The 12,008-nt window shown below is 39.4% G+C and overlaps 1 protein-coding gene across 8 annotated transcripts in view; it reads right to left on the bottom strand.

Annotated features, from left to right (window-relative positions):
- FAM13B (family with sequence similarity 13 member B) overlaps window positions 1–12,008 on the bottom strand; it is a 40,784-nt gene that overhangs the window by 4,226 nt on the left and 24,550 nt on the right. For 3 of the 8 annotated variants that reach the window (XM_027892473.1, XM_027892471.1, XM_027892472.1), the window contains exons 10-21: window positions 11,835–11,970; window positions 11,596–11,619; window positions 9,133–9,200; window positions 8,329–8,383; window positions 7,792–7,939; window positions 5,488–5,553; window positions 4,124–4,334; window positions 2,740–2,869; window positions 2,304–2,385; window positions 1,791–2,020; window positions 1,355–1,438; window positions 452–547 (exon numbers count right to left, since the gene is read on the bottom strand). In XM_027892473.1, the coding sequence (XP_027748274.1) occupies window positions 452–547; window positions 1,355–1,438; window positions 1,791–2,020; window positions 2,304–2,385; window positions 2,740–2,869; window positions 4,124–4,334; window positions 5,488–5,553; window positions 7,792–7,939; window positions 8,329–8,383; window positions 9,133–9,200; window positions 11,596–11,619; window positions 11,835–11,970 (1,330 nt within the window). The remainder of the gene's footprint in view (window positions 1–451; window positions 548–1,354; window positions 1,439–1,790; window positions 2,021–2,303; window positions 2,386–2,739; window positions 2,870–4,123; window positions 4,335–5,487; window positions 5,554–7,791; window positions 7,940–8,328; window positions 8,384–9,132; window positions 9,201–11,595; window positions 11,620–11,834; window positions 11,971–12,008) is intronic. The other 5 variants (XM_027892474.1, XM_027892475.1, XM_027892477.1 and 2 more) reach the window with 5 other exon arrangements.

The raw sequence follows: 12,008 nt of genomic DNA on the forward strand, positions 1-12,008 counted from the left end.
AGATGCTGCAGGCGCTGCTAACACGTCTCGCTCTGGGGAAGCATGAGGGAATGAAATGGTTCTGATGGCCACCCTGTCACTCACACCTCTGCTGACAGCAACCTGCACTGCAACTGCTGTTACTATTCTGGGCAGGACTGAAAGTACAGTATGTGCTGTGCATCCACAGCTAGCACAGGGACTTGGGAATGTCTCAGCCACAGCGAGTCAGCACAGCTCACTCAGTGCCACCGAGAACCATTTACTTCCCAGGAGCCATCAAGGTCACAGCCAGCTTGGAACTGCTCTGTTCTCAGCAGAAAATCAAATGCCTCAAGTACAACGACAACGTGGGCTTGTATCTTCCACAAGAAAGATGTTCTAGGGAACACTGTTGTTACTGGCTCTTCTAAAGGCAGCCCAGCAGTTCAGGAGTGGGAAAATAAACAGAAATAGCATTTGTTTTACTCACAAGGATAGGAGTAATGCTTGCTCTAGTTAACATTTGTTTTACAAGTCTGTATCTGTCATAAAGTGGCTTCACAATATGTCTTTCTTCTCTAGTAACCTAAAGGCAGAGAAACCACAGAATTAATTATACCAGTCACTAAATTACAGACAAGCAAACACAAAGCAGTGTGCTTCTCCTGCCAGGCCACATCCATTCCAAACAGGAATACAAAACTACCTCAAACTGGGTGTATGGAATGGGGTTTAAGCAAATAAATGGGAAAAAAGGGGGTGCTTTTTCATTCTCTCTTTTCTTGCTTGTATTTTTCAGGAAAATGGTTGAAACGCTTCCTAAAATTCAGGGGAGCTTCAGAAGAAGCAAACCCTGTTTTGAAATACCCATGGAAAAGAGGCAAAAAAGGGAGCAAGAACTGAGGGGAAAAAAATGTGTGCCTGGCAATGATGATGGTTCTACAGAAATGACAAGGGAATAAAGAAAAAGATGAAACTGTAGAGAGGGGGGGTGGGAACTGCCTTTTCATTTCTGTTTTTGTGAAATCCAGAAAAACAATTCCGGCCTTTTCCCAGGAAATTCAATAATCCTGTTTATTTTGAACACGTCTCTTTGCCTCACAGACATACAAGGCATCAAATAACACCAACCACTTTGCAAACTCCAATAACCTGCTGGTTTGTGAAGAAGGGGCCTGTTAATACATACTTTTTTCCTTTTTTTGTTTTTAGAAGTCAGTGCAGTAAGTTCCTCAGATGCCAACATGGAGGCCAATAGATACCTTTGTGTTTTGGAGAAGGAAAAAGAAGAACCCCCACACCAGCATTAAATTGTGGTCTTTTAACCACTGCCCCAGAGTTCCTGTTGTCTACACACACAATAAGAGAGGTGGAAGTAAAACCAAGTTATTACCGGCCGTCCATGTTGGCTTTCGTAATACAAGAGGCTTTTCTGGAGAGATGTTTTCTCTTCTACCAAATGGTCCTTTGTCATTTTCTATCAAGAATAATTAACATGGAATCAAACACAAGTCACTTGAACTGCCTTTTTTTTTACATTATCAGCTACACAGATGCCTTAGCTCAACTTAGCTTAGTTAATACTGTACATCCCACCTTCATCCACCTAAATACTCTCAGCACATACTTGGGAATATTTTGACAAAGAGTGACAAGGAAAATGTGGTTTATCTTGATAATTTCCCCACAGAGCCTGAGATAGGATGGCCTGGCCAAGGGCTGTTAGAGAGAGGCATCATTTTGCTGATAAAATGGTATCTGACAGTGCTCTATTTCCCTCTCTTATTCTCTTGGAAACAGCCTATCCACAACCACAACCTTCTGCTTACTTTTATATCTTCTGGCAAACATCTCTCCACTCGTTTTTCCTTCAACCTTTTCAAGATGAGTTCCAGCGTGGCCTCCTTGGTGGGTTTCTTCTCCTTCTGCACAACCCTCATCTCATCCTCATTTTCTTCATCCTCTTGGTCAAGAGAGGAACCAAAGCTTTTTGGAAGGGTGTTACTTCGTGGACGTGGTTGAGGGATGAATTCTCCTTCTGTGCTCCTCTGCTTTGCATCTGGAAACGACAAAAAAAAAATTGCTCAATGCAAAGGTTTAAAAAGAAATAAAACACTCTTGGTTCGTTTAACTGCAAACACAGGAACACAGCAATTTGGAAAGGTAAAGTTTCTCTCTTAGTGAACCAAAGCCATGAGAATAATTTGATTTTTGGATAGTTCAGAAGGTAGAAATGAAACGGTTTTTTAGTGTTCTGTGGAATTTTACTGAATGACTTCGCTGTTTCAGTCATATAGATTATCTGTGTTTGTAAAAAAAACAGAAACTGCAGCATCTCTTACCTTTTATTTGCTTTCTCAATTTGGTAAGTTCAGTCATCCACTTCAAAACTTTTGGATTGGCTGCAATATCACTATAGGAGGGCTGAAAAAATACAAATAAACTACATTTTAAAACAAATTCACTCAGTCTTGTTTATAAACACTTCTCTCAAGATTTGCTAATATTTGTGACAGTGAATGTGACCAGTTATGTGGATGCCACTCACTATCAGGTCAGATCTCAGTGTCATCATAAGGGAAAACTCTTGTGAAAAGAATACTGAAGCAGTATCAGAAGTTGAACCAGAGAGTGGTAAAACACTTCTGCTTTTCCACATGTGGAATCTTCTTAATTTCAGTGCATAAATGTCCCTCTGCCTTCCTCTGGCTCTGCAATAATCACTTCGCCCTGCCGTGCAGTCCTTCACCCCCAGTGAAAGCAGAGCTGGGAACCTACCTTGCTGTTTTTCTCTTTTTCAAACTGTTCCTCAAATTGCTTGATTTTTTTCTGTAATTTCTTGACAAGCTGATAAGGTGTCTTGTCTTCCCTTTTGTCATCCTTGGAGCTAAAGGATGCTCTCCGTGTTCTGTAAGAAAAATATTTTTAAAATGTCAGTTAAATAATACAGTGAGTGCAAACAACTTGTATATTTAAGTAACAGGTGACTAATTTCATTTTTTCCCTCTAGTTCATAATCCATTCTTTTCAAGTTTTCAGAGCCATTTACTCAAAATTCTTTGAGCTGCTGCCTTCAAGAAGTGATGTGTTATTTTTGCCTCTCTAATTTCAGTAACAACCGTAACAGAAAAACAGCTTTTGAAATTCAAGTGTAATAAACTAATGTATCATTAATTGCCACTTTTCTGGTGGCTGGGCTGTTTACCTAAGTGAGAGATACTCGGTAGTTCTTTAAGACTTCCTGGGCACAGAATAAAGCCCAGGATAGAAACTACCACTGAACAACTCTTGGTAATCAAACAGCTTCACTTCATTGTCTCAGGTAAGCTATTACTTACCAAAAAACCATCCACATCCTCTGTTGGTTTTACTGATAACTTTCTTAAATCTTACTAATAGATCTGTAGACCGTGTGGTTCTGGTTTTATATCATATTTTTCACAGCCTTTTTACTTCAAGACTGAGATGAGAATTTTCCAGCACGCTTATTACACAAGGTGCCTGAAAGATGCCTCAACACAGCCAGCGTCATCTAGTTCAAGATATTAGCAATACTAATCTAATAATCTACTAGCGTAGATCCTTATTAGCTTCAGAATGAGGAGAACAGCTGTTGCATCAGCACTTTCCTGCAGGTCAGTCTCTGCACAGTTTGGGAGGGTCACACTCCCCAGTGCCACACAAATAACCTGCAGCTTGTTCAGTGACAACTCTGCTTTCATAAACTAAAGGGTAAAAACACCCAGAGCTTACATAAAATCAGAGACCAGCAAAGCCTGGTAAACAAAGGCTATAAATACCACCTTCAGCCCAGGAAGTGCCACTGCAGATAGTTGTCAGAAGTCCTGCCCAAATGGCAGGGAAAAGCCTGCAAACCTGGCCTATTTTTATACCCTTTCCCTCAGCATCTGTCAGTGGCCACTTGGAGAGATTTGATCCCACCCCAGCTGAACCTCTGGTCTGACTCACCCTGGCAGTTCCTGGGCAGGCACAACAGTCAAGTGGCCACAAAATGCTGAGCTTGACCTTGGCCTACAATTAATTCACATCACAAAAAACCCACAAGGTTCTTAAACTCCTGTGGGTTTTTTTTGTTTTTGTTTTATCCTGGTGGTCACATCTCCCGCCCCCAAAACCCACTGGGCTGCATGAAAATACCCACCTAACAAAAGAAAGTGCTTTGGATGAAGAATCTAAAGTTTCTGGATCGTGTAAGAAACGCTGGCTTTGCCCAAAATCCAAACTGCGATGTGACAAGATGGGGTGAGAGTCCTCTTCCAAGGGATGATTAGTCATCCTTCCAGCCTGGGGGGAGAGCTGAGCTTCTCCAGACTCACTGTCCTCCTGCCAAGATTTGAAAGCAGGAAATGGATCTAGAAGATAAAAAAAAAAAAAAAAGACACAAAATGGTAGTTTTCTGTGAGGAGAATTAGAAAGGAGAGTCAAAAGGAAACAAAAATGAGTACCCAATGCTTAGTCTTGTATGCTATAGAGGATGTGGTGTCAATACACAAAGTGAATAAAAACATTGAAATACATCAGAAAGCTACAAATTTCTGTCATAGAACTGAAAGAAAAAGGTACTGAAATGAAGTATGCACACTAGGATCCCTTTTTCAAAGTGTATCTTGGGAGTATGCATTTCTGAGCAGTTCAACAGTGTAAAAGAGCCTTATTTAGGTATCAGAAATCCAAAATTAGCAGAATGTATTTATTGTCCATTGCAACATTTGGCTGTGGCAATTGGTTTTCACACCATTTGCATGTACTGGGAAAGATGGTCCTCTTGATTTTGAACAATGTAATCCTGACAGTACCTCTCTTTAGGTACAATGCCCATCTGCTTAAGTCTTTTTTAAAAGAGTGCTGTTGGGGTTTTAAGATTGAATCTGTCTTGATACCACTGAGAAAAAGAGATTTCTTAATTTGTGGAAGGTGATTTTTTTTTTTTTTTAGGAAGGAGATTCCAAAACAATCAATCCTTTCAAATCCCTGTGAAAAGTTCATCCCTACCATCCCTTCACAATTCTTTGAGATTGTTTTCTTACTGTCTAACAAAAAGCTGACATTCCAAGCCTGTGAATTTAAAATCCCACCCCCCTCCCTTTCCCTTTCAAAGTGCTTATATTTTTCCAGTTCAAATCAGAAATTTGAAAACTGGGTTCAAAGTGTGCAGAACAACAATAAAAACCCACAAAGTAATCTTTTAAAAAAATTAAAAATAATAATAAAAAAAAATAACCCTTGTACCTGCTTTCCATCGTTTATTTATTTACTAAGTATGATTGGGATTTTTTTTTTTTGTCTCATTTTTCAACCACGATCTTGCCTGTTTTGCACAGTACAAGATACAAGAAGGGGACCCTTTTAGAATCAACAAAAAAAAACCCAAAAAAAACAAAACCAAAAAACTGCAGATCAGAATATTCCCAAGATATAAGGGACAGCAGGTGAAGGGTTAGTCAGAAAGCAAACCATAAACTATCAAAAAGGCAGATAACTGAACGTATGGCCAACCATACTTACCCTCCCCTTCTCTCTGCAGATGCATTGTTTTGAAATCAATGAGGGGGAAAGTGATAGGGCATGGCGCTAATAAATGAAAAAGAATGGCAAAAAATACTAAAGTGAACACACAGCACAGTCAGAACAAACTATTACATCACATGTAAAGCAGGAAGATACAGTATCAGGGGGAAAAAAAAAACAAAACAAACAAATATTCCAGCTTTCGGGCCAGGCCCTGAGCACTCTCAGCTTCCAAGCAATTCCAGTGGCAGGTGAGGGGGCTCAGTCCTTGGCCAGTTGGAATTTTTTAATGGAAAGGTTTATAAGGAATTGATACAGGAATAGTGAAGTTTTTTGTAGTTTAATAAGAGTTTCATGCATCCTCACGTGAATAAAAGACAAGTTTTTGCTTAGAGTTTGTAAATAATAGAGATGGTGGTGATTTCCAAAAAGCAGGGCAAATGCAGGAAAAAAATACTTAGAAATATAAATTAATCACTCTGCATTTTTGCCCTAAACCAGCAAGCATTTGATGTTTGTTTTCACGCTCAGTTTCCTATTAGATGGGCTTTAATAACCCAAATCTTGTCACAAAATTTGGACTACTACAGATTTCTCAACAAAGTCAGTCTGCTACAGTGGAATGCCACAAGGACTTGCAGTGCCTTGGAAGATTGAGATCCTAAAAACCACCCTTAAAAGAACTGAAGAACAGCCAAAGTTAAAATACCTCACAGTGAAGCAACACCTTGCAAAAGATCATGATTTAGTACCAGGAAACTTATAATATAAATTTATATAATATGCTACTTTATTCTCAAAGGAAGGGTCATAAAGTAAAACCAAAGTCATTTTTCATGAGCAGATTTAAGGAAATAATGAAAATGGAAGCCACAAACCTTCTGAGAATATGTATTCAATCAGATTAGCACAAATAGAGGATGCAACAAAATGTAATGTGTAGGTAAGCAAATAAAACACCAAAGAACATAAGCAGGGTTCTTATAATAACTTTAGACAGTTATTAACTTGGGCAAGAAGAATGAAAATCTGGACTCAGTGTTTTTGGATGCCACAAATCGACCTCTCTGCGCATGACATACCCTGAATGTGCAGTTTGCTGGGGCTCAAAACCAGCAAATATTGTACAAATCTAATGAAGCTGCAAACCTCATCGTTTGTAAAGTGGTTATAAAGGCACCATCGACTCAGGAAGGCAATTAATTTGGAAAACAGTCAACCCCAGTGACAAATTATCAATAAAGTTACCATCACTTGAGCTTCAGGATGAAGTTGTTTGTGTTGACACACAGCTCTGAGCTGCACAGTCACAGGACACACCCCCAGCTTTGTAAATTATAGTATTTCCAACACTGCAACCAGAAGTTCAGGGCATTCTTTGTTAGGAGCGATGATAACTCCCAACATCAACAGCAGGCAGAGGAAATGGGATGTGAGGAACACACAGAAAGAAGTATTTTGAAAAGAAGATATGGATGGGAGTGTTCTGCTCTGGTTACAAAGGGGTTATGGTATATTTAAGTGAAGCAACAGCCCGACCAGATAGTACCAGATATTTGAGCAACAAAATTCAGTAGAGTCACAAGCTCAGGGGGTTGCCAAGCCTGGAAGGCCATGAAAAATAAGGGCAAAAACATAAGGAATCCTGCCTGAGAGAAAATTGTGTTTGAAATATTTGGTTTTTCCTGAAATCCAAATAATGGAGGGAGAAGAGGCACAGAAAGGATGTCCACCTGCAACTTTAGCCATGATATGAAAATTTAGAGCTGTTTCAAGTTGTCCAATGACATGAAAACCAACAACTGACATTTCAGAATAATTGATATACAAATTGGCAGTTCAGTGATTTTAGGTCAAATTCAGCTAGGATTAGAACTTCAGTAGTTTGCATTAAAAAAAGGAGACAAAACACTGTGAACTTTAACTATATAACATAATTAAAGTGTTTTTAATGAGAGACTCAGGGTCATGGAACCATTCGACACTTTAAAAACAGTAAAAAGCAAAACCAAACCCAAACCACCTAGAATGAAAATTGGGCTTTTTTTTTTGCTCTCTTTCTTTAGTTGTTCCTTTGAACTATTTTTTCTTTAGACTTTTTCAAGGTCCTTAAGTTGCAGATAGCTGTGAACTGAGACGGTACCTGTGTCAGGCTCGGCCGATCGTTCCACGTGGAGAGGAACGTGTTGTTGAGACCGAACAAAAGGAAGTGTAAATTGTTTGTCTGCTGCCTCTACTTTGTAAAATGCTCCCTTTATCATTCCTAGTTGAGTGTACTGTGAGCTAAAGGGTGAAAATTACCTTCCCATTTGTCACCATCGGACACGTTCTTGAGATCCAGCCGTGGCACTTGGACACCCGGAGCTTCCTCGGAGCCATCGACGCTGCCGTCCCCCGGCACCTCGGCATCAGTGTTTGCATTCAGGTCACAAGGTTTGCTACTTGAATCCTGCAGTTAAGTAACAGAACAGAACAACTTTGTTACTACTTAACTACTGGATATCCTCCCTTATTCGGTTCTGGCACTTCTGGAAATTTTCAGGGGGGAAAAAAAAAGCATCTTTTCAAACTCCGGCAATTATAAGAACACACCTCCCAGCAGGAGGTAATTATTTACATTGCAAAACATTCCTGACATGAGAAGTGTAGGTTTGCTTTGCTGTCCCAAATTTCTATGCAGTGAGGTGATGAGATCTCTAGCAGAGGTTTCACAAGCCCTGGAGCAGGGCAGCCAAGAGGAGATGTCAAAAGCTCAATTTACTGGTTTTCTTCACATTTGTATTTCAGAGAAGTTTATAATACACTGTGTATTGTATATAAATGAAATCATCATCTTACCAGAGTTATCTCTGAAGATATTCTATCATTGCCATCGAGCAATATACTATTTTCCCTAAAAAGAAGACACAGAGTTATTTTAAATACAAGTTCTTCATGGACAATAAACACCATACACTCCCCTTAAATTTTATTCTCACAAACCCCCAGGCCATTTTAGCAGATAGAAAATGAATTTATTTAAAGTAATAATGGAAATTCTGGGGAACAGAAGTTACATTTTTTTTTCCCCTCCCTCTGTGATCTTACAGGGAATATCAAGTTGAAGTATGGAAATAACTGGGCTTGAACCAAGATGGAAATAAAAACAGCTCAGAACTTTCTTCTCAAACTGAGGGTATATATTTTAAAACTCAATTCAACTCAAACTGAAATTTCAATCAGTGCTGAACTCAAAATTACAAATTAACAAAGCTTTCTGGCTACCCACTGTTAACAGCGTTAATTCTTCAATCATTAAGAGCAATAAAATGTGCCACAAAATTTAAAAGAAAATAACTTTTTCTTCTGCTGCTTCTCTTGCCCAGAACATAGGATTGTTCAAAAAAAAAAAAAAAAAAAAAAAGCCATATCATACAGGTTTATAGTTCTTTTCTTTTTCAAGCACATAAAGTTCCATGCCTTTAATATCATGATCATAAAAAGGTAACTCAATCTTATCCTGTTTCCTTTCATATGTGAAAAGCGGTATGTTTAGTTCACCTCTCTCACATTATGCTGTGACAAGTGACAGTTGATACTCTCTACATTTCAAAACTGAAGTTGCAAATCCTGCCATGTCAGTGGATACAGAAAAACACAAACCTTTCACTATTATTTTCTCCATCAACATCTGCATCTTCATCACACGGTTGCAATAATACATCTGCAGCCTGTTGGCAAAAAACATGTTTAGAAGATTTAGGAATGGCATTCCCAGCTGAAAACATTTCCATTATCATCTCTGACCACAAGGCACCCTCAAGAACTAAAAACTTCCAAAGTGTGGTGGGCTGGAAATCCTACTTTTTAACATGTGGTAATTTTACAGCTAAAGTATGACCAGCGCTCGGGTGTTTTAATCAGCAGAACTCAGACAATGGTTTCCCATCTTCAGATAAACCATTTTTTATTATTTCTCCAATAAAAGTTCTACTTCAGATTGTCAACCATGGGGTGAAGTTTGGGGGGACTAAAATCACGGCAGTTGGTACATCCTAGTCCTGAAAACAGCTGGGTTGGATGTTGCCTTGTGCATAAATGAAATGCACCAACTCTGACAGACTTTCCAAAAGGAGTCACTAATCCGTGTTACTAAATAAAGCAGCAGCAGAATTGGAAGGGGATGAAGAAATGCTGGCAGTTCTATGACACCATCTCACAGAACAAGTTCAGATGAATCCATGGCACCATTTTGTCCACTGAAAGCTGCCATGGGATGACTGACTGCTCTAAGTATTTCTGTCAAAGCCCAGGACTTGATGTCTTCAAAAGGAGTTGTGTTTGGGGGGAATGTAAGAAATTTGAAATATAAAATAAGGCATTTGGGTTCAGACTTTATGAAGTGCTTCTATCATGCTCTCCCAAGCTTCACGTTCCCCATTATACTCAAATTTTGTTCATTTTTGTGCTATGGGATAACAATCCAGTCATTTTTCAAAACAAGATTTGGAACTAATGCATCAGGAAAGTACCAGGACAGCAAATACATCCTGGGAAATTCTTAAACAATATGCCAGTTTGTGGGAACAACTGAAAAATTTGGGCTTGACAGGTGATTCAAGAGAATCATTTACGATCCCTGAAAGCAAACAAAGGCCAGGAGAAGAGCACATCACAAGAGTGAAAAGCACTCCAGCAACAGGTTTTTTGGTATAAAAACAACTCACAGTTTCACTACTACAGCACCCATTAAATTCTTCTAGTTCATTTAAGTCTACTAACAATAGGTTGGTTTATCCAGTTATCTTTCAGGAAACCCTCAGGAAGATTTATGGACTCCCAGGTAGGAAGCTGAAAACCATTGTAGAAAGTTCTCTTCTCTCATGTGTAAACCAAACCTCTCTACCCACAGAATTTATTATTTGGATTTGTAACAACGAAAGTGTTACCAAATAAATAAGGAACTACAGATAGGAATTTTTTTTTTTTCCATTAGAAAGGCTTATTTCACAGCTGCATGGCGGAGTGGTAAAAAAAATTCTATTTTCTTGCATGTTACTGTTATCCTTGATTTCATTTTTGTCAGCACACATTTTACAGCATTGCTTGATCACACAAAGATACCCAGAATGAGACTGATCTCTGCTCACTGATAAAAAATGCTGTTGCAGTTCAGGCCATCACCAGAAATCCAGGCCATACGTACTCCAAACCTTCCCATTGGATTTTATGTGAAGATCTAACAATCTGCAGCTCAAAGCAAAGCTGAGGCAAGTTTGTTGGATAGGGCAAACAATTCTTTCAACATTTCCAGCTGCTCCAATATTGGGCTTCCATTCAGAGTGTACACAGAGTGTACTCCTTTCACTGACATGAAATCATTCAATTCAAGAATAATATCTGAAAGCAAAGCCAAAATTAAGTCTGCGGCACCTAATTATCTTGTGGTTTGTTGTTTACAGTTTCAGCTGCTTTAAGAACTTCAACAGCCACTTCAAGTATCATTAACATTGTACTTTCTGAGCAAAACAATTTTTAAAAAATACAACCAAGTATTATATTTTTACAAGCACGTTAGCACTACATGTGCTCGTGCAGCACACTAGACAAGACTTTTCTGCTTTGGAATATAAATGGCCAACCCACAGTTTTCAAAATGACAATGTTAAGTACTGAAGCTGTTTAAGAGGACACCAGTCCAGGTGTTCTCTTTCCCTGAACACCTCAAGTGTTAAGAATTTTAGGAGTGCACAACAGTCTGGAGGGCCCCAAGGCATCAGCACAGCAGGAGCAAACAGTCAAGCAAAGAGGCCCAAGGAGAAGCAACCCTTTTCAACTAGAGAAGAGATGAAGATGTGCTGAAAAGAACAGGCCAGCCCTGCCCACCACAGAATAAACCAGAGCCAGAGAGAAAAGGCTGGAATGAGCTATTTACAAACCCACACCTTCCTAACACAAGCACAGTCAAGAGGCTGCAGTCTCAAGGTGAGTCCAACCCCTTCCTGATCCAGTACAAGAGGATTAAGTGTGGGCTGTGCTGCAATCACTGCTCTACATCTCCTGCTCCCCAGGGAGCCTCTCCTAACACAGATGCTGTTCCAACCAGTGCTGTTTACACTGACTTACCTCAGCAGAAGGAAGGGCTGGTACCTGTGAAAGACCCAGAGAGAAACTATCAGTCAGGACGCAAACAATTCACACCAAAACACACAAAGCTTGTGGCACAGCAGAGGAGATCACTGACTGCACAGGTAGTGCTACACAGAAAACCTGCTGATCTCTAAATTAGGAAGATCTGGATCTCCAAAGCACAAAAAAAGTCACAGCAACTTATGGTTTGATATACAGGAGACTCTTCCTCTCACCTGAATGCTTTCTTCCTCCCCAGTTCCAGTTTCATGTTTCATAGCTTCACTGTCTAAATCAGTGCAAACCAACACTTCAGAGCAGTCTCCTGTGTTTTCACTGCTGCCAGTGTCATTACCTTCAATAACATCATTCCTAAAGATAAGAACAGACAGACTTTAGGAACCTGTAAT

Source organism: Empidonax traillii, unplaced genomic scaffold (assembly GCF_003031625.1).
Source record: "Empidonax traillii isolate 1590-97213 ecotype Southwest subspecies unplaced genomic scaffold, ASM303162v1 scaffold353:size574767, whole genome shotgun sequence".
In the NCBI taxonomy this organism is placed as follows: Eukaryota; Metazoa; Chordata; class Aves; order Passeriformes; family Tyrannidae; genus Empidonax; species Empidonax traillii.